Source organism: Harpegnathos saltator, unplaced genomic scaffold (genome assembly GCF_003227715.2).
Source record: "Harpegnathos saltator strain DR-91 unplaced genomic scaffold, Hsal_v8.6 scaffold364, whole genome shotgun sequence".
Taxonomy (NCBI): domain Eukaryota; kingdom Metazoa; phylum Arthropoda; class Insecta; order Hymenoptera; family Formicidae; genus Harpegnathos; species Harpegnathos saltator.
In genome coordinates this window covers 766,181-788,980 of record NW_020230166.1, presented here as the reverse complement: position 1 = coordinate 788,980, position 22,800 = coordinate 766,181, and the positions used below count along the sequence as shown (strand labels likewise).

General features: G+C 56.8%; 1 protein-coding gene across 1 annotated transcript; it reads right to left on the bottom strand.

Moving 5' to 3' along the window:
• Positions 1–3,283: 3,283 nt before the first annotated feature.
• On the bottom strand, positions 3,284–21,839 carry LOC112588973 (homeobox protein onecut; the record flags this gene model as incomplete). Its single annotated transcript, XM_025300418.1, has 2 exons — positions 3,284–5,775; positions 20,645–21,839. Coding segments are annotated over 2 exons (1,332 nt in total), but the record flags the coding sequence as incomplete, so codon positions are not given.
• Positions 21,840–22,800: the final 961 nt, after the last annotated feature.

Here is a 22,800-nt window from a genome sequence, read left to right as displayed (position 1 = left end):
ATCAGTTACAAAACCGATTAAGTCCAATCGACGAGTCACGACGAGTACGTTTTCAAAAATCGATATGCTCTGAATGATATAGCATTGATATTTTTGTGCGAGCGAATCAAGTTTTGATGCGTTATTATATGGTAATGAAATTATTTTTTCATAATTTCTTATATACTATTAGAAAGAGGAAGAGTCATAGAATTTCTTTATGTAATAACGATTATTATTCATGACTATTTTATAGCTTGTTTTATTCGATAAAAATATCTTTTGTATCAGTTAAATATGACAATCGGTGGCATTTGTTAAAGACGTCAACTTTGCGAATATCTTGCGACCTTGATATATGTCTAAGAGGAAAATCATTTTACATTTCATCAGTTTGACATTAATATTATCAAATAGACATGTATTTGTTTAAATCCAGAAGCAGTCGAAAAATATATTTTTTGACACTCTTCTGGAATTCTGGCCCACTGTGCAAGGGTGGCGAAGGGCGGAGCGCGTGTTGTCTCTCAGAGAGAGAAGGGAAGAAAAGAACGAGACAGCTTCCATTTCGCACGTCGTGGCGCGGGCGACATCGTCGTATCGGGAGACGCACAAATTAATTCCCAAATGGCATTATTATTTTACCGATACTTTATTATTACAGTAATGAAATAAGAATCGTGCCGTGTTATATATTTTTAGCTATAATACAATGTGTATGTGTATGATAAGTATGTGTTTAAAATCGTGCCATGTCCAGGGGATGAATATTATCTTGGAGACACGATATATATGTAATACGATATTACATTTAAAAATTATTACTTTAACAATTATAGCGCTCTGTGCCGCGGATATATACTCGTGCGCAATTGTTATTGATTGCGCACGGTGTATATATTACTCGGGTCGGGTATTTATTTAACTTTGATTAATTTAACATCGACTCTCTCTCAGCACCTGCGTGGCAGCTGAAATCGCGCGAGGAAGTGAGGATTTCGAGTCTCGCGGGCAACTTTGGACACGCGCGTGCGCGCGCGCGAAATAAAGCACCGCGGCCGAAGGTGCTCTTAAGGGCCGCGGGCTTTAATGGGGCGCCGCGCGAAGGGACGAAGGGCGGCGAGGGGCAAGAAAGCTCGCGGGCGCTGAAAGTCTAACGTGTGCCGGCCGCTTTCCCCAAGTTTAATTAGGTGCGTCCTATGTATCCGGCTATTCGTGTATACAAACCGATACCACGGCGTATTCGCTATTGGCGAGGGAAACGGACCTTAGGGATGCACCGAGGAGGGAAAGGGGTGCAGGCGGGGGGCTTAAAAGGACTCTGGGGACGAGAGAAGGAGGATAGAGAGGGAGGACGCGCGACGAGCAGCGCAAACACACACACACACACATACCGGGTGTCCCAGAATTACCGTCCGTTCTTGGCAGTTGCAAAGATTCAGATATTTCGTCGAACCGAAAATTTCGATCAGACATCGATTCAATTTCCCGGGGTCGAAAGTTAGTCAAAGGCTTTGTTACCCGAGCACTTGATCCTATAAACTTATAAATCCAAAGTGCTGGCTGAAAAACACGTGGGTTTAAAAATGCAAGAATGCAGAAATCCAGGAATGCGGGATTTTGAGAAAGAGAGAGAAAGGGTGGGAGAGCTAGGAAAGGGGGCAGAGTGGGCGAGAGCAATTGACGTAAAATCTCGATGGAGTTTTATATGACTCTTTCATATTTCACGTCGAATTAACCGCGCCGCAGATACATCTAAGATTCGCAATTTTTAATATTTCGTAGAAATCAGAGAACGCGCGGCGAATAAAAAACGCGCGTGGGCAGCAACGGGGCGGGGGCGTGCCTTCGCGCTGGCTTGAGAATTAAGACTCGCGTCGATTAGAAGTCTCGATCTCGAGGAGGTCGAAAGTACAAAAATGTACGTGGAAATTCGCACGCGGGCGGGGGGGGGGACGGGCGCGCGCTCGCTCGCTCGCTTGCGAAACCTCGTTAAAACTTCGACGTCATTCCCGTCAAATCGATAAACTTTGGGGCTTCCCGCACTTACTCTCTCTCCCCCCCCTCTCTCTCTCTCTCTCCCTTTCTCGGATCCTCGAACTCCCCGCGTTATATCTGCGATACCGGGCAGGATCTATTCGTCATTCAAACATTTAAAAGGACCCGGCGGATGAATTTAGACATTCAAGTCGCGAGTTTATTCAAGACTCCGCGAGGATCGGCGATGGTTCCGAGACGGAAGACGTGTGTGCTTCGTCGAAGGGGCGACAGCAAGGGGGAGTCGAGGAGATGAGGATCGCGGAAATGGACCGTTGCTTGGAGTTCGAGTCCTGCGTCTGCGATACAGGAGTCTCGGAGCGCCGGGAATCGAGAAAAAGAGCAGGAAAGGACAGCGACGACGACGACGACGACGACGACGACGACGACGACGACGACGACGACGACGACGACGACGACGACAGAGGCGGAAGAGGAAAGGGGTAGAAAAGGGCTCGCGACTTTTGTACATGTCGGATTGAAATTTAGCGTGGGACTTGAATGAGTCGCCCAAGTAGCGAGATTACCTCCGCCGACTGATACTTTCGCCATGTATTCGCGTCCGCGACTTCCACGACGGATGCATCGATCCTCCCTCTCTCGCTCTCTCTCTCTCTCTCTCTCTTTCATTTTCTCCTTTTTTCTTCCTCGTCCTCCTCCCACTCCTTTTTTCGAGTTTCCAGCGGCATCTCCGTTGCCGCACGGAGCGGTCGCGTCCAATCAGCGCGAGTCCCGGCTGCGGCTGGATCTCTGTTGTTTCGGAAAGTTCCGATCGGAACTCGTCCTTCGCCGCGAGTGCCTTCGGACGCGCGCTCGCGAAACGGGCTCTCTCTCTCTCTCTCTCTCTCTCTCTCTCTCTCTCTCTCTCTGCGGGTGATAATATCCAAAACGGGGCGGAACCGCGAGAGAGCTTTGTACCGAACTTGGGAGAATCACCCCTCGACGAAGTCGACGCTTTATCTCACGGAAATCGAAGGCGCAATACGGAATTAGCCCGGTGTCTCTTATTCCCCGAGCCCCCCTACCCGTCCCTGTCGAAATAATCAAAGGGGAGGGGAGATGAAATTACTGAGAAATATAATTCAGGAGCTCGCGTCTTCACTTTTATTTCGGTGGCCTCGCGAACTTGCGTAGCGCGAAAGCTGTCGAAAGTCGCGCGAACGCGACTTTCAGCGGGAGAGATGATTTTCATATTCACGGCGGAGTGTGTTTTCAGTGGGTACTCTTTCTCCCTCTCTCCATCTCCCTCGCGCTCTTCTTTGCTATATATATATATATATATATATACTCCCTGATTAGTCAAATGAATGAAAATATTAGTCGAAGCGAAACGTCGCGTGCCGATGCGCGGGGCGCATATCGAATCGGCTCCGCAAATACGTCGCGATTGAGTCGCGCGGGGTGGGATCGTTTTAAAAATCCATCGGGAAGTCTGGTCCCATTAATTCATCGGGCTAGAGCCGATCTTTCTGAAATCTATTTAAAATTCACGTACGCTCCACTCGCGCGCGGCCCGTCTCCGGCCGATCGAAATAGCGCGCGCGTCGATTTCGGGTTAGGAGCCGCGCATTATTCACGAGCCATTGGAACGCGATCGGTTCGGATCGGATCTGTATTATGAGCGCTGTGGAAGACAGGGGGGGGGTGCGAGGGGGGGAAAACGATTAATTCATTCGATTGCGCCAGATAAGACGAACTGTCCTTCCCGTTTATTTAATCATCGACTTCCCCCCCCCGTCCCGCTCCCCCGGCGTCTGCCGTGTGACGCGTGTGTGTTATCGAGACATCTGTTTCGCCGGCGAGTCGGATCCTCGTTGCTTCGTCGCCGTCACAGACGAAGAGGATCCGCGCTCGCTTCGGAGGACGACGCGATCGCGAGCGAGCGGAAGGCAACAGCGCGTCCTCCGCGCGAAAAATTCAGCCGAGAAAACTGCAAAGAGAATAAAAGGATGATAGATTAGCCGCGAATGACGGATGTCGCGTTATCGAGGGCTTACGACTCCGCTCGCGACGACGTTGTAAGTCGGATGCGATAATTAATTCAAACGCGAAATACGTTTCTCGTCCGAGGTAATTAATTAAATGTCCCCGATACGACTTGGCGCGAGGAAGAAACCGCCGATGGTAAATTTAAGGTGCTCTGCCGAGTCTCTCTCGCCGGGATATTCTTTTTCTGTATGTGTGTGTATTCTCGTGACCGTGTGTATTCTCGTGTGACGAGCACGCGAGAGGGAGAAGCATAGAGGAAGAGCTTCTCGGATGGTATTCTCGCCTTTGTCGAACGGCGAATCGTACATAAAATCACGTATTCCGCAAATACACTTAAGCGGTGGCGCAATTAAATTAAACGATCGAAAAACGCGAATCGACATCCGAATTGATGGAATCTATCAATCTGTCTCGACACGCGGCGACGAACCGACGGGGGGAGAAAGACAGAGAGGGGGGGAGAGAGAGAGAGAGAGAGAGAGAGAGCTCTTTAAAGTCTCATGAAACAGCTGCCGTCATTATTAATTTCGCCCGATTCAATGACGGAAATTCGTGACCTGATTTGCCGCCTGAGAATTATTCAAGAAGCTTATTATTCCCCCGCGGTTTTTGCCCGCGAGATCCGCCGAAACGTGGAAAACTCTTGCCGCGTACCTCTCGCCGCGGTAAAAGCTTGTTTTTTTCGTCCTCCGTCGTCCTCGAGGAAAATTCGGGACGCGCGTTCCGCGAATCGCGCGATTAACCGCGACGAGCCGGGAGGGCGAGTGATTTCCTGCATATTCATCGCTGTCGTATAGAGAGAGAAATATACACATACGAAACGCACACACATACACACACACACACACACACACACGCTCACGCAGGCAGGAATATAGAACGAAGCTAAAGTCGGTCCTACTTTCCATAGTTTTATGCTTCGACCACAGTAGTATATTTCGCAGCTCGAGGCTATAACTAATCTCGCACTCCGACTATTTCGTACGTCGTTACTCTCTATGGTCGAAGGACGAAGGAACAAAAGTAACTGGTCGCACACCGTGAAAACAAACTGGTTTAAGGAGAAGAGAAATAAAAATGGCGCGAGACGCGTGCGAGACGAGAGACGACGACGGCCCGTGAGAATCGCGTGGAAAGCCTCGCGCGACGAAATTTCCCGCCGCGCCGCGCTGCTTCGCAAGCGCGGCTTCTCGCTCGTACGGTTAATTGCGCGCGCTTCGATCGGCACGCCGATTCGCGTGTCGCGCGGGCTCCCCTTCGCCGGCGAAGATAATAACAGCGATAGGTAACAGTCGGCGGCAAAGTGCTAGAGAGACGCTAGAAGAAAGACGCACCAAACGGACACGACAAATCGGCGTGTCGGCGTGGACGAACTTTGATCTCGACGCCTCTCCTCGTCGGAGATCTCGAGGAGCAGCGGGGCCCCTTTCGGTCCGTCCGTCCGTCCGTCCGTCCGTCCGTACGATCGATCGTGAATGCGAATGTTTCGCTGCTTCGGGGCGCCGTGCGCTAATAACGTTGCGTCTAAATAACGAAAGGAGGAAAGAGCGAGAAAAAGAGTCGCGCGAGAGTCGCGCGAATGCAAGAAGCGCGGAAGAGCCGCGCGGGGCGTCTCCCCGCGCGAGTTAAGTTACTATTTTATAATGATGAATTTCATATTACCATAGGAGTTGTGAAACTGTTGGTGGTGCGAGTCGATCCCGGTTCCTGGGTGGTGGATATCCAGCATTGCGTCCGGCTCGCCTCCGCTCTCAGAGCAGTTGCTCAGGGCTAAAACCAAACCGATAGACACACACCTTGCGTTTACACTTCTCATCAGTCTTATTTGGTATCGTCATACCGTAGCTTACAAAGCCCGTTTTTTGCTATTTTTTCTTTTAGTTTTTTTTTTTTTTTTTTTTTTTATAATTTCTTTCTCGGTTTGTCCAGCCTGATTATCCGCCCCTCCCTCCCTTCCGTCGCATCCGCTCCTTCCCTCGCTCGCGTGAAGCGCTTTGGCGATCGTTAATTGAACGCTAAGGAAATTGTCTTTTTCTCTTTTCTCTTTCCTCTCTCTCTCTCTCTCTCTCTCTCTCTTTCTCTCTCTTTGTCTTTGTTCCCTTCATCTCTCTCGTCGTGAAAGTTGGATCTCTCCGAGTGTCTGAGACTCGAGCAGCCGAAAGTCCGCGGGTCCGAATGTAAAAAGGAACGTGAGACACGCCGGAGGTTCCTTCGCGACGGAATTTGAGAATTTAATTTAACGAGCCGCGGATTGAGACATCTGAGAGTGCAAAGGCGCGAGATCTTCGGTGATTCGGAAATCTAAAGTTCTCGAAACTCCGGCAGAGTCTGTGAGACTCGAGAGGAGCCGAAAATCCGCGAATCGAAGAGCCGTTAAGGTACTTAACATAACATCCACAAATTTTCAGATTAAAAATGACGGTGTCATATCTTCTTCTGCTTTATCTCTCTCTCTCTCTCTCTCTCTCTCTCTCTCTCTCTCTCTCTCTTTCTTTCACTTTTTATCTCTCTTCCTTTCTCTCTCTCTCTCTCTCTCTCTCTCTCTTTCTTTCTTTCTCCATTTCTTTCTTTCTTTCTTTCTTTCTTACTCTCTTTCTTTTTTTCTTTCTTTCCTCTTTCTCTCTCTTTCGCTCCCTCTTTCTTGCGAGCCAGGAAAGGAACGGTGCAGAAATAATTTGCGATTGCCGACGCGATCGGGGAAGGCGATTATTATTCGGATGAAAAATTCGCGCGCCGACTATTGGCGACGAGGTCGCTTCCGGAAGCGTTTGTGAAAACTCCGCGCTCTATTTCGTTAAGATTGAACCCACGTGTGCATTCTTCTCTGATCTTTTTTTTTTTTTTTTGCTTTTCTCTCTCCCTCTCTCTCTCTCTTTCGCTCTCTTTTTTCCTTCTTTTGCTTTTGCTCAACGAAACAGAAACGGCAAGACGACAAAACGGAAAAGCAGACTTCAAGAAAGAAATCATAACAACATAAAAACAGGGCGTCACATCGAAAAACACATCGAGACTGAAGACTCACGTAACTTATGGTTAAACTAAAGTAACTAAAATGTAACCAACCGCGCGACGGTATCTTTGTACTGCCGATAGATCATCCCCGCTGACATGTCGGCGGAGAAGTCAGGAATATCGGATGAGATGGAAATTCGAGACACCACGAGGACCTTGTTCTTTGTGCCATTAATGTCTCGCCCGTAAAATCGATCGTCAAAGATACCGCCACGCCGATCTCTGCGAATTCCACAAGCGCCTGAGAGCGCGTCTCAAACAAAGAAAAACAGGGAAAAAATATCCGTCGGGGACGGAGGCGGGGAGGGGAGGATGCGGGATGCGGGATGCGTCGGACCTTGGTCCCTGGTGTAAAACAGAAAACGAAAAAGCAGGGCGGGGGGGGGTGCGGGGGCGAGGAGAAAAATGAGCCAAATCCAGCGTTCAATCGCAGCGAAATATACGGGGTGCGAGGAGGCTTCGTTCGTGAAATCGGCCCTTCCGCAGGAGGAGCATGTCTCGCGGAGGAACGGGGGATCTTTTCGCGGCGGCGAAGAGACAGACGCCCGAAACGTCGGCGAATTTACTTTCCATCGATTTGCATCCCGTCCCTCAGGCGGCGGAGGAGCGTCTCGCGGCTTAGCTGGTGGAAGAGAGAAAAACGCGCGGGCCGCTTCTGTCCTCCCGTTAAATCAAAACTTGCCGACGCGCGTCCTTGGAGGCGTCTCTCCGCGTTTTTACTCGCGCGCATTTACCTCGATTCTCTACTCGTTGTCGTATCTGGACGGCGAAACAAATCGGGAATTCCCGCGCGCGCGCATGCCCCTTCTGCGACCGGCGACGATCGCCTCGCACCCCGCGCGCGCGCGCGCGCGGCGCTCTTCCTCGCGCGCGGACGGCTTTTCGACCATGAGAAAACATGGGGAAACGAGACCAGAGAGGCGGCGAAGCCCCGTGCTTGTCCCTCGTGGTGCGTTTGTCTATCCGTTTGGTTAGATCGAGATCGATGCGAGAGCGGCGCACTTGCTGCGTCCTGCTGACGCGCAATGAAGCGGGCCACCGCGCACCCACTGTGCCGACACACTCGGGATCGGCTCGGATGAGATCTCGCATTTTTCTCTCTCCCTCTCTCTCTCTCCCTCCCTCTTTTCCGTACTCTTTTTCTTTTTGCCGAGACCCCCTCAGAGCTGCTCGGTATCTTCCGTGTTGACGTCCCGTCGACGACGATCGCATCTTCGGACGACGACAAAAGGGGGACTGTTGTGCAGATGTACGCGAGCGTACAGGGCCAGTCGGCAAAGGGCGAAGGGCGAGGGGTCGGGGCGGGGTGGAGAAGGGGGGGGGGCGCGAGGAAGCGACCAAGGCCACGTAGATATCGGACTGGCGAGAGGCGGGGAACGGATCGCGCGAGCGGATGACGAGCAGCGAGCCGGTCGTGCCGCGGGAGAAAGTCGCAGCGGGAGCAAAACCGCGGCTCGCTTGCCACGGAAATTGGGATGCTCGCGGGAGCGACGAGCGAGAGACCCGAGGAGAGCAGCCCGCGGAGAGACGCGGGGAGAATGAGCGCGACTGTGAATGAGAAAGGGACGAAGGTAGCTGGTGTTTTTCGTCGACTCTCGCGAGTTCATTCACGCGCGCTTTTTGCGCCGGCTGTTTAATTATGGCGCCGATCGATGCGCCTCGCTGGAGGGCGCAGATCTTATTTCGGCAGATTGCGACGACGACGACGACGATGACGCGTTGCAGCATCGTTTTCTCCTCGTCGCCGAGAATTCTCCGTTTTCGCGGTGACGTGTGTGTCTGTGCATGTGTGTGTGTGTGTGTTCGCGCGCGCTGAAGAAGTTCCTAGCAACTCGCAATCATCATCAGTGACCGCTTTGTCGTGCGGAAGCCTCCGATTCGACGACATAAATCGCCGCGTTCTCAATGTCGCACGTCTCGCGATCCGACCGAGCGCGCGTCTTCGCGTTCGTCTTCGTCGTCCTCGTCGCTCGCGACGCACTCCCGGATCCCTCGGGGGAGGGAGAGTCTCTCGCTTTCAATCACCTTCCCGCCGGACCGCTCGTTGTCCGAGCCTCGTCGCGAGCTTTCTTCCACCACTGAATATTGCGTACGACGCGTGCCACGCGAGCGAAATAGAGAGAGGGGGGCAGGGGGGAAGGGGAGCGGGAGGCGAGAGCGTAAGCGCGCGTTACCCGCGCGACGGATAACAATCCCCGACTATTCGCGAGCGTCTATCAGCATGTATAAAATATATCAGCCCCGTTGCACGGCGAGAGGAGGACAAAAGGGGGCAGGCAGGGAGCGGGATGGAGCGTCAATGACTGCTTGACGACCGTTATTCTCGGGCGAAAGAACTCGCGACTCGTCGCGGCGCGAACATTCACCGCGGATCCTGTGGGACTCTTCACGCCCGAAGTCGCGGTTTTAATTCTCGAACAACAGCGAGAAGCGCCTCCTAATTTTCGTCGTCGCGGCGCGCCTCGCGTAATTAAGCCTCGAATTCAATTTGCGGGCGGGCATGCGCGCGCTCAAGGGGCGGAAGTATCGCTTTGGAAATTGAACGGAATTGGTCTGTGGAAAATGCCGTCTTCCGTCCCTTCGTCCCTCCACCTCGCTGCCTCCTCTTCGCTCCGAGAGATTTTTAGCCCGTGGAACACACACACACACACACACACGCGCGCGCGCGCGCGCGTGTATTATTGTGTATCGTGCGCGAGCGCGCGACTACGAATTTTCCTTTCTCACGCGGGGCGTCGTCGTCGTCGTCTCCGTGCGCGCTCCACTACCCTTCCGTCTCGTACCACCCTGTACGTACGCGAGACACGTACGTAACAGTTGCTGCGAAGCGGCGTGTGTGCGTCGTAACAGAAAGCCGGTTCCCACTGAACACCCCGTTACTACGTCTACGTGATGGAGAGAACGAGGGTTTACAGCCCGGCAGGAGAGAGAGAGAGAGAGAGAGAGAGAGAGAGAGGATGAGAGAAGGGAGGGAGGAAGAAAGAGAGAGAGGGAGAGGGAGGGAGCGACGAAGAGCCCCGCGGGGTTGGAGAATAGGAGAGAGACTTCGCGTGGCGTGCGTTGTGTGCGGCCTACATACATATACAGGGTGTCCCGGATGTGCGTATGTGCACGGGTAAGAAGTAGGAAGGCTTCTCGTCTGGAAAGCGAGAGGCGACTTGCCTGAAGACGAGGTGGTCGCGCTGGCGAGAGTCGAATGATCTCGATGACTGCGCGCGATTCGCCGGATCGACACCGTGGGAAATCCTCGTCCTTCGGACGCGGCCGCTCCTCGGCCGGCTCACGCGAGGATTCATTATTTCGTAGTCGCCGGCGAGGAATTCCGTGGTTCCCTTTCTCCGTCCGGGAAATGGAAAATTCGCCGCGGGAATTTCGCAATCGGTTCGCCTGCGTGTCGTACGCGTGAGAGAATCGAATTCGCGGCGGTGGCTTGTCGCGGTCCGCCGTGTATATCGCATGCGTGACGTGGTGGATGAGTCAGCCGGTGGAAGCGCGAGCGCGGTGTATCGCGAGAATTTCGACAGGAAACTTTGCGGAAATACGTACGCCGAAAAGCGGCGTGCTCGCTCGAGCGCGCTACTTTTAGAGCGCCTCGCGATAATAGTCGAACGATTATCAATATTTGATTGTCGCGCGCGCGCGCGGCACATCGGAGATCTATAGTCCTGGGAACGTTTCCGTGTTTGAACGACCCGGTGCGAGAACGCGCGAGACTTCCCAGACCCTCGTAATTAGGTGCTTGCGCGGCTGCTAAAGCCGCGAGATCCTCAAGATTCCTCCAACTCCTCCTGTGATCCTCAATTGAACGTACGAGCGATCAGAAGCGAAATTGCGCCTTGAATCCCTCGCGCCGCCGAGTTTGCGATTTTATTTCATCGCGATTACATCCCGCCGAGTTTATCATTTCACCTCCCCCCCCCCCGCCTCCCGCCCCCGCCGCCACCGCGCACTCAGTCGGCTAACGAAGATTCGCGAGGTGAAACATCATTATCCCGCTGAGATTTCAAAAGGCTCGCCGCTCTCAAAATCCTGCGATTCGACGAGCAGCTTCGCCGTCGTCGAGCGATAAGTCGGCGGACGAGACTCAGCTCGTTCCGCGGCTCGATTCTTTCTTGAACTTTCCCTCAACTTTTGGAGACTTTATCCTGAATAAGGACGTGCCAATTGCCCGACGGTCTATTCCCATTCTAGGTAGCCGCTAAAAACGTAGCGTACTCTCGCATTCTGAGAGAGGACTTATTTTCAAGCCGTCTTATCTTTCGAGATTTCGGCGACCCGGCCGCCGCGCGCGATCGTCCTCTCGCCTCAGAGACATACAAACTCGAATTCATTACCCTCGATGACGGATCTCATCGGTGACGGGAATAAAGTCGCTCCGTTTTAAGTCGTCGTCGTCGTCGTCGTCGTCGCCGTACGGATCACGAGAATATTCGTTCGAGCACAATAGCGCGGTCGCGAGAGGTGTCGTCGTTCCAGGAGAGAGCAAGGCTTATCACAAAACATACCAGTGTCACCTTTCGTTTATCAATGATCTGCTTGAAACTCAACTCGGCTCGCCCGCTCGCTCGCGCGGCTTCGCTCGAGTCCCAGCGACGCAATTAGCGCGCTCGCGCGGCCGCGAAAACGCGCAAGATCGGCCGCGAGAACGAAGCGCCGAGTTTCGACACGGCACGTCGTCGTCCCGCGGACGAAACGCGTTTCGTTTCAGCGAGCGGACAGCATGCGGGCGATCTTGTCCTATTTTACGCGCGCACGCATCTGCTGAAATTCCACGGCCACGTCCTTTTCCGTTTCTTCGTCCCTTCCCGCCCCCCCTCTCTCTTTCTCTCTCTCTCTCTCTCCTTTTTCCTTGACGAACTAACCGATATCGCGAGCGCGTCACGTTTGCCTGAATTTTCCGCAAGGGCAGTTATGCTAATCTATGCTAATTCGACGACGACGACGATCGTCGCTCCGGCTTTATTCCCCGCCAATTTCGCGATTATGGTTTTCGGCCGCATCGTTGGGGACTCGCATACCGGGTGGGCCGTTCGAGACCGGCCGCTGACACTCGCTCGGCTGGGAAACACGAGGACCTCGCGACAGGGTGCGACGGCGGCGAGGACACCAAGTAGCCTTCTGCTACTTGTGTTCGGGAGGAAACTCGCGCGCGCGCAAGAATAATATCGTCCTCTCTCGCGAGAGGACACTCGCCCGGCGCGTGTGCTACAGTTGGGCCTTGTGCGCCACGCAAGGCCCAACGGCGTTTTACCGTGACGTGCGCGCGAGCGCGCGGGCAACCAGAAAAGTTCAGCGTGAAATGCGAAAGCCACGGTTCGCTCGGCTGTATCGGCTCGCATAGCGTAACAGCTGTACGACGAAAGGTGTTCATTGATGCGACATCTGCACCTTGATTCCCCCCTGCCCCACTGTCGGTGGCCCCGGCCGATAAAACATGCGTTCTACTGAATGACCTCTTCCCCTATAAAAGCGGATCTCGAAAAACGAGCTCTCTCTCCCTCTTCCCCCCCCCGCTCTCTCTCTCTCTCTCTCTCTCTCTCTCTCTCTCTCTCTCTCTCTCTCTCTCTCTGTCTGTCTGTCTCTCTCGCGCGCCGCTCCCCGCATGAAAGGGACGCCGAGTATAATGTCGAAGTTTATCGCGCGCCGACGGCGCCGCGGATGGCCCGCCAGTGGAGAGTTTCTCTCAACTCCTGAGATTCGTGGCGTGCGATCAGCTCGCGAGGACGACTTACGAACGGCGACTCAGCGTGCCGGGGATTCGTCCGCGGGAAAGCACAGCAGCAGCCATCATCCCCGCAATTCGACGGAGACGAAAAATTCGCGGCAGCGGCCGGCCGAACTTCGCGGTGTCGAAGACTATACTCGACGGGTTCGCGCAGCGGTCACATCCTTCAGCGGCGGCTTCCGCGCGCGGCTCACGAGAGAGGAGAGTGGACGTGACCTTCGGCTTCCGCAAGGTCGTCGTGATCTCTTCACGACACACCCGTCCGTTCCGAGGAAACAAGCGATCGGCGACAAGGGGGACGCTTCATCAACGTTTCTTCGGCAATCCCGGCCAAAGGCGGGATCCTGCAAATCCGACGGGACCAACCCGAGGGAAGGACCGCGCTTGAATGAATCGCAAGCCCCGACCTTGATCCGTCGGCGACGTTGACGACGAGTTACGAAGCGAGGCGTGCCGCGGACGAAAGTCGCGACCGACTGGCGACGGAGAGCGAGAATCGTGCGGGATTACTTTTTCATTTCCGCCGCGGCCTCTCCGGCCTCATTTAAGACGGCCGCCGCGCCGCCGACGTATCGATAAACTGCCTCCCGGCGCGGGAAGGGAACTCTCTTATCGGAGATCTGAATATTCGATCGGGGAATAAAAGCGAGAGAGAGAGAGAGAGAGAGAGAGAGAGAGAGAGAGAGAGGGAGGAAGGGAGGGAGGGGGAGCGAGAGAGGCAGGAGGGAACGAGCCCGGCGAACGCGTTCCCGACGAGCCGACAGGATATCCCATAGGAACGACGGCGGGCACGCGGGATACGCGGGGCGAATTCGTGCTATGCTCGACATGTGAGCACGCATAAGGCCTCTCCACACTGTCGGTGTCGCGTTTCGGCGCGTGCTGTGACAACGCCGTGGAAACCGCACGCACGCACACTCATGCATGCGCCTCGTCCGGCCGGCCGCGCGCATATGAACGCGAAAGAGCACGGAAGCGCCGCGCCGCGCCGCGCCGCACCGGGGATTCGTCTCGGCGCCTAATAAACCGCGAAAGAGAGAACGAAAGCCTTCGATTAGTAGTCGCGTGCGGGGCCCGGCGGCCGAACTTGACACGCTGCGCTACGCGTAGGAAACGCGGCTTGCGCCGCGAGCGCAAGCGAGTCCGCAAGCGTACGTGCGCGTTTCTCGTTTCACGCTTCCGCCGGAAGAAGCGCTCGCGGACAACCGCGCGGATTTCTGCGCGATCTCTCTGCGCTTTTGTCTCGGAATAGCCGCGTCGGCTTCCTCGCCTCGCCTCGCCTCGCCTCGCCTCGCCTCGCCTCGTCTCGCCGAGACGCCGGTCGGCTGGCGATCTCCTCGTCGCGGGAAGGCGCGAGCGAGCGGATGAGCTCGTCCGCGCCGAACTGGAGCGCGCGCGCGCGGCGTCTTCGATCTCGCTGGGAAATTCCAAAATGCCACGTTTACGCGAAGCGACGCCGGTATTGATCGCGTTAAAAACACAACACGCGGCGCGCGGAGCGGAGCGGAGTGGAGCGAAGCGAAGCGGAGCTCGCGCTCGCGCCGGCGGCGATGTAACTCGGCGATAAGCTCGCGAGACAGGGAAACGACACGGCCGGTATCGATTCTCTTTTTCATTATGTCCGGCGTGTGTGAGGAGACATGTGGCGGCCGACGTAAGACGTAAACCGCGACTCGCGACGTCAAGGGAACGCCGCCGCTGCCGCCGTAGAGACGGGCAAGACGACGTTAATTATGAAGCGCCGCGCGCGGCTTGCCCCGGGACGAAATTTTCCGGCCGCGCGTGCGCTCCGATTCTGCCGTCGGAATTCAGTTATCTCGGACGATCGTTGGCTTAATAATCATCCCGAATTGCAGCGCTTCTGTCGCGGGAGCTCGAATCACGCGCACACACATGCGAGAGATTTCGGCTAGTTGCTTATTTATCGGCAGCGACAACACGAGCGCGAGGCGAGTTGGACGAGAGTCGACGAGTTACCGATCATAATCGCAATTATGCTAGCGAAGTATATTACGTGCGTCAAATCTCTCTGTCTCTCTCTCTCTCTCTCTCTCTCTCTCTCTCTCTCTCTCTCTCTCGATCTCTCGTTGACGTTTCATCGGAAATCATTCAGATTCTCGAATATACGGGTCCCTGTCTGATTCACAACGGCGGTTATGCATAAAAGAGAAGGCGGTGGTGGAGGGAGGAGGGGGGGGGAGACGGGGTAAAAACACCGGCGCAGATTCGCTTGATTTAAACATCGCGTCCCGCGCGACAGAAAGTTTGGCCGCCGAGCGCTCGTTCCGCGCGCGCGGGCGAGCGCTTATCAGGAGTGACGTTCTGCCTCGTTGAGAGGGAGAGGGAGAGAGAGAGAGAGAGAGAGAGAGAGAGAGAGAGAGAGAGAGAGAGAGCGAAAAAAAGAGAAGGAACGCAAATAATACCGGTAACCATTTTATCACGGCGTTGTACACCGCATAAAATTAAAACGCGTTCCCGACCCTCCCTCCCACTCTTCTTCACCGTCAGAACGCGTTCAAAAATGCATCCAAGCCGCCGCCGTTCGCGGAGATATGGAATTCAACGAGCGGAATTCTCGTTACCTTCGGCGACAGTTCGCCGTGGTGGGAGGGAGGAGAAAAAAAGAGAAGCGAGAGGAAAGGTCGTCAACGTCGATAGACGCGCGCGCGCGGCGAAATTAATACGTATAAGCGTCGTTTCGGCGGATCGCGTTAGCGCGAATTTATTTGCCGCGCGCCAATGAATTTTGCACTCGCGTCGTTCCGCATCTTCGCGCGGCAAAGCGAGACAGAGACAGAGAAGGTAGAACGTAGAATGTAGAAAGACAAGGGACGAGGAGGAGGAGGGGAGGAGGAGGAGGAGGAGGAAGAGGAGGAGGACGAGGTAGAGGAGGCGGAGGAGGAGGAGGAGGTAGAGGAGAAGGCGGAGGTGGCAGCGGAGGACGAGGGGGTGCGGGGGAGGAGCCGCTGGTGGTGCCTTCGCGACTAATGCACCTGACCCCACGTGACGATCGATAGCGCGACGGTGGACGCAATTAAACGCAAACGACATCCAGCAATGAGGCACGTATAGTCATTACCAGATGAATTCGAGCACGAACAACAATAGCGCGGCATAATAAAGGCAATTTATAAGAGTGCAACGTTACGCCGGCCGATTGATCGTCCGTTTTAACGGCGCGTGCTCGCTCGCCCGCTCGCTCGCTCGCTCGCTCGTTCGCTCGCTCGCTCGCTCGCGAATTATTCATCGCCCGTGTAGAGCTTCCCGGAAAGAAAAGCCTGTCGCCGCCGGACGGACGGACGGACGGACCTTCGGGGAGCCGAAGCCGCGCGCAAGACACCGTTTCCCGTCGCGGCGCCGCGATTTGAAAACCCGCGGACTCTCTTCATCACCCGGCTCAAGCCGACTTTGCTCTTCTGCCGTCGCCGTTAAACAACACGAAACGAGTGCATAATCTAAGGCGTCGAAGGTGGACGTAGGCGAGGGGATAGGAGAGGAAGGGGAACGAACCGTCGAAAACGACAGGTTTTCCTCGACGACGTCGCGAGCTTTCGCTGAAAATTCGATCCTGCCTCCCCGACTGACTCGCAAGTCTCATTCGAGGGCGAGACGCGCTGCACGAGCGGATCCGCCGATATCGCTAATTACAATTAATCTCCCTCCCTCGGGCGGCTTTCCTCCTCCTTCCTTCGAATCGCGAGTGAAAGATCCGGCCGTGTCGGGTGACTACTTAATTCGTGATAAGCCAGCTGCGCGCTCGAATTCGCGTCCTCGCGAGCTCCTCTCTCTCTTGCGCGCGCGGGAAGGAGGGGTGGAGGGAAAAGAGAGAGAGAGAGAGAGAGAGAAGGAGAAAAAAGAGACACGTGGGAAACAATAGGGGGAGAGAGACTCTAATCTGAAGGGCACTGGATCGAGCGGTTCTTCTTCGGCATTGTCTCCTCGGCGAACCCTTTACTCCCGTGCCGCGCCTTTTCTTCACTCCCCACCGGCCTTTTCCACGACCCTAAGAGAAAAAGGAAGAGAGAGAGAGAGAGAGAGAGAGAGGGGGGGGGAGGGAGAGGCAGGGAGAGTTTCGTACTACGAGGGGCGGCCGCGCGCCGGTGGAACAGTTACCGTATAGATAGTCCCTCTATTCTCAACGTTATCCTCATGCCTCGGTAGGCGCGCAAAGGAGCGACGGAAAACGGAGGGAGCAGAGGCAGGGGCGAGAGGGCGAGAGGGATTTTTATTCTTCTTAACGAGAACGAGGTGTTTGCGACGTCCGAACCGGCGAGACGAAATTTACGCCTCGCCCCGGACCTCCCGACGTCGACCTGTTCGCGCCGCTAACGATAATTAGCGCAGTCACGATTATTAACGCGTTCCGGTCGCGACGATCGTGATCTTCCCGGGCGGAGCAAGACCGGAAAACCGCGCAGAAACCTGCGGTTCGCGTCAGACGCGTCTCCCCCCCCCCCCCCGACGGAATCCGCCTCTCGAGCTCGATGAGCGACGCAGAAAAGACGGATGAAGGGAGGAAGAGAGATATCATCAAGGATCATCGAGTATCGCGTGAAAGAAACCGGGGGGGGGGGGCCGCTCGCATGCGACGGAAAATCCACGGAGGGACGACGCTCCGAACGAAGATTCCGCCGGAGGGCCTCGCTCTTCCAAAGGGCAAAGCGCGCGCGCGCGCGCTGAGGCGAGCGTCGTCTCGCCGCTCGTCGCCGTCGTCGAGCTGCGAACGCCCGAGAAAGCCGAGAGGAGACGCTCCGCTCATCTCGGCTTGCGTCGGCCTTCGCGCTCCTGCGACGCGAAATTCGCGTCGGATCCCGCGCGGGGAATCCCGCTGGATGAAAGAGCCGCTGCTTCATAGCGCGGCGGGAGCGACAAGGGGTAGACAGGGGGAGGAGGGGGATGGAGGGCAACGACGACGACGATGACGCCGACGACGACGGCAGCGGCGGTGGCGTGCTGGCGAACATGGCGTCCGGAAAGCGAAGCCGTGCGAGGCCGAGGTCGCGGCTGCGCCTCCGTCCGACCGCGTGACCACGATCAATACCTGTAGGCGCGCGGCGCGCTTCGGCGTCGCGGCGCTTCGGCGTCGCTTCGCCGGTGAGCGTAGGTAGCTTCGCGTCGCCGCTTCGCGCCGCTGCCGCGCTGTGCCGCGCCACGCCACGCCGCGCGGCGCGGCGCGGCGCGGTGCGCGATGCCGCGCACCGCGCACCGCGCCGGAGACGAAGGATGTTGAATTCGAAAAGTGTTATTCCGCGCGTCTATCTCTGAATGATATGGAAGGGAACGCCTCTCCACGTGGCTGCCACGTGTGCGCTTCCGCTTCGCGCGCGCGCTCGCTCTCTCTCTCTCTCTCTCTTTCTCTCTCTCTCTCTCTCTCTCTCTCTCCCTCTCTCTCTCTCTCTCTCTCTCTCTCTCGTTCTCTCGCTAGTCTTCGCGCGTCTCCGCCGAAACGTTTCGCGCGATCATTCTCCCCCTCTCCCCCCTCTCTCTCTCTCTCTCTCTCTCTCTGTGTGTGTGTGTGTGTGTGTTTGCAACCTGCGTCGTACTGTACCGTACCGTACCGTCTCGTCATGTCGTCGGGGGCCCACGACGCGAAATTGCCGGGCCCGTCACTCTGTCTCTCTCTCTCTCTCTCTCTCTCTCTCTCTCTGTTTCTCCTGATCCTCGGCGAGAAATCGTCCTCCGGAAAATGTACGTTGCGCGCTGCTCTCGAACGTGTCAGCGTGTCGAGCGATCGGGGGCACAGCCCCCGACGAATCGCCCTCTTCTCGCGGAACCCTTCGGCCGGCTTCGCAAGTACCTTGCGGTGCCTTGCGAGTTTGCGCTCAAACGGATGCGTCTCGCAATTTTGCCGGAAACTAATGATCGATCTGTCGCGCGCTTGGCCCCGCGATATCGAGCGTCGTCGTTGGGCAGACTCGCTGGCGGTCGCCGAGCCGTTCGTAAGCCGCGAACCTGCTCATCAGAGCCATTCTTGCCCGTGTTACCGCGGTTATTATCTCGCGGCGAAGCCTGCCTGTCCCCCCTCCGCGGCGAGAGACAGAGGACAGTCATTGATCTCGTCGGAAAAATCACGGACATTGAGGAACCCTCCGCGCTCTCTCGGTCGCTCGGCGGAGAGGAGATTGAATTTTTCGTTTCGACGACGCGCTGACACAGTTTGTTTTTCATCGAAGCACCGCGAATCCTCTCCTTGCCGCGGGCGAGCTTGCAGATTTCGGCAACCCGGAGCTTTGCCTCGCGCCTCGGATTACCGGGACGGTCGAGTCGTTGGGGATTTTTATAACTGCTCGCCGTTGCTGGCTGCCTTTCTCTCCGCAGCAGTTTTATCGCGGGGCTGAGAACCGCACGAAGATGTAATCAAAGCGTTACGCGTAAACCTTGCGGGCGCGATCCTGAGCGGTCGATCGCGCGATGTAATCGAGGTAATCCCCGGCGCGTTAATAAAAAAATGAAGAGCGCGCGCGAGATAGCGGCGAATCCGCCGCGTCGGAGATGAGAAGCGCGGAAATTTATACAACTCGCGATCGCGGGACCTTCGATCTCCCGCCGCCGATTTATGAGATATCATCGGATCACGCGTAATCCTTCGATTGCTCGGCACGATGTATAACGACACCTCGGAGATGCTTTATCCGCCTTGTCCTCGCGCGAGAGACGAGGAAGGCCGGTTCGTTTGATTCGCGGGATATCGGCGGGCGATCCTCGCGACGCGATGCGAGCAGGTGTGATTTTTCGCGCCGACAACCCCCGAGAGCGCCAAAAGCCGCTCCGGAAGTATTTCACGTATTCGCAAAGTCACCAGCGAGAGTACCGCTCTCTCTCTCTCTCTCTCTCTCTCTCTCCTTCTGTCACTCGCACAGCAGTCGCCTGGCAACCAGGCGGCCCTCGCACGCGGCGAGAGCGAGTGGTCGCAGGTCGCGATCGGAATTCTCAGCTGGCCGCGGCGCGCGTTACTCTTCATCCACTCTCGCAGTTGTCGGCAACGACACCTCGCCACGCGAGAACAAGCGTGAGATGAGACTCTCTGTGTCCCATCCCTCTCGTTTTCCTCACGTTCCAAGTGAAAGCCGAACTGACCGCTGCAGAAAGCACCCCCCCCCCCCCCAAGCACTGTCAAAGCGGCGGGACACTCCATTGAGTGTCTCGACTTCTGGCTGAGTCGTCCTTTTTCGCACTTCGCAGGTTCGCGATCTGAGAAAAGCGCGCGTCGCCAACGAGCCGGCGGCTCAGCGTGCCGGGCTCGCCGGGGTGCGACCGAATCGCGATTCACGTCGCGATCCGCGTAGATCGAGGACGCACAGGACGAGAAAACACTGGCGAGACACGTGTGTGTGTGTGTGTGTGTGAGAATGTGTTTATGTGTGACGTGTGAGACACACGAGAGTGTAGCTTGGTGGACGACGCACGCGTTTCCGCGCGCGTGTGTGTATTTCTGTTTCTTACACGTGTACAGTGTGCGAGAGGTTCACACGATGACGACGATGACGATGACGATGATGACGACGACGACAACAATAACAATAACAACAACAACAACAACAACAACAACAACAACAACGACGACGACACAACAACGACGACGATGACAAGACGACGTAACGCCGATCAGAGCGACCGGGCTGATGTTTGAGCACTCTTTTCCGCTCTTTTTGCCGTTCCTTCATACAGAAGTGGAAAAAGACGCGCGCACGACAGGCGCGCACTTTTCTGCATCGTCAGAGAGGTGAGACTTTTTCGAGAGTGTTTTCGAGTATACGAGTACACGGGGAGGTTTCTCGGGGATAGGGAGGATTTCTGTGAAAATACTTTTAGAATAAGCGGTTCTCTGCGCTCGAGAGTGAGTCGACTCTGTGCGAATCACTCTCTCTCCGAGACGAGAGGTCTGAGCCGCGGACGACTAACCTGCTAGCCGCAAGGCCGACATTCTCTGTATCTCGGGCTCCTGCAGCCACTTCCACATCCGCCGGAAGGTCTCTCGGCCGCTCTTGAGCTTGGACCAGGGCTTCGGGTTGCGCAGCAGGTCGCTCAGCGTGCCCTGGCTGCGGCAGAGCACCCGCTGCGCGAAGATCGCCTGCGGTATGCTGTACCTCTTGAGCTCCGCGCTGATCCGCTGCGCCAGTTCCTTCGTGTTGATCTCCTCGACCTCGCCGGCGCCGTTGCCCGCCGCCGATACCGTCTTCATCACCACCGACGTGTGTTGCACGTGCTGCGTGTGCGATATCGTCTGCTGCAGCATCGATTGCTGCTGCTGCTGCTGCTGCTGCTGCTGCTGTTGCTGCTGCTGCTGCTGCTGTTGCTGCTGCTGCTGCTGCTGCTGCTGTTGCTGCTGCTGCTGCTGCTGCTGCTGCTGCAGCTGCGTCTGCATCGGCGGCGGCGAAGCAGCCGGTACCGAGTGCGTGGGCGGTGAATGATGCGATGGCGCGAAACTCGCGGTCGCCGAGACGGCCGGCGGCGAAGACGGGCTCAGCGCCGCCGGGCTCTGCTGCATTCGCGGCAAAAACGCCGGGTCGTAGTGAGGACTCGCGGACTTGTGCGGTGAATTGAGGCCGCTCTGGCTGTACGCGCTCTGCGGCGACAACGGGCTCGGCTGCAGTCCCGCGCCGGGTGAAGGATAGTTGTGCGGCGGCGACATACCCATGGTGGGTAGCTTGTCGTACGCGTACGGCGAGCTGCCCATACCGAGGCCGATGTTACCCAGGCCGTTGTTCTGCATGACGGCGAAGCTGCCGGTGACGCCGCCGGCAGCGTGGCCGCCGTACACGAACTTGTCGCTCATGGTCGAGATCGGCGGTAACGGCTGCAGCGGCGTCAGAGTCGCGTACGACGAGCCTGGACTGAAGCCGGGCGGCGACATCCTCTCCGCGACTGAGGTTAGTGTCTGATACGTCGGCTCCGGCTGCATCGCCCTGAAGTCCGTCGCGTCGATCATACTCGCGACCGACACGCTGATGCCCGAAGTCGGCGTTAGCTTGCCCGGACTGAGCAGCTCCGAGTCGGCGTCGCGCGAGTCCACGTCCACGTCCTGAGGCGGCACGATCACCGACAGGGACTCCCGCGCGCTCTGCCTGCCACCGCCGCCACTACCACCACTGCCACTACCGCCGCCGCCGCCGCCGCCGCCGCCGCTGCCGCCGCCGCCGCCGCTGCCGCTGCCGCTGCCGCTGCCGCCGTTACCGTTGTTGCTGTTGCCGTTGCCGTTGCCGCCGCCGACGGCGCCTCCGCCGCCGCCACCGCTGTTACCGCCACTACCACCACCACCACCACCACCGCCGCCGCCGCCGCCGCCGCCACCGCCACCGCCACCGCCGCCGCCGCTGCCTCCGCCGCCGCCGCCGCCGCCGCCGCCGCCGCCACTACTATCACCGCCGCCACCACTACCGCCGTCGACGCTCGGCGGTTCCTGGGACGACGACAGGTCCTCCGCGGCGGCGAGGTCTCGCTCCTCCTTGACGCCGAGCGCGCCAGCAGCGAGCAGTTCCAGCGGTAGGCTCGCGCACGCGATGTCGGGGCTTTGAGAGGCCGACGAAGACATACCCTCGACGCTACCTCCTCCGTTACCACCACCACCGCCGCCGTTGCCACCCCCGCTCCTACCCCCCGCTTCGACGACCTCGTGCTGATGCTGCTGCTGCTGCTGCTGCTGCTGCTGTTGATGATGGTGGTGATGGTGGTGGTGGTGGTGGTGATGATGATGGTGGTGGTTGTGATGCCTACCCCCACCCACCACGTTGCCCCTACTTCCGCCGCTGTTACCACCACCTCCCGCCGCCGCTGCTGCTGCTGCTGCTGCTGCTGCTGCTGCTGCTGCTGCACCTCCTCCTCCGCCGCCACCTCCACAGTTCCCATTCGAGCCACCCCCACCGCTACCCCGACCATGCGTAGACACCGCCGCCGGGGAATCGACCGGGTCCAGTAATTGCTCGCTATGCGGTTGATGATCGGCTATGTCCCCTATACCTTCCATTTACGCACATCTAGTTCGGGTGGGCGCACTGCCACTCGCCGCCGCGACTCTGTTGCTGTTGCTGTTGCTGTTGCTGCTACTCGTTTATTCGTTC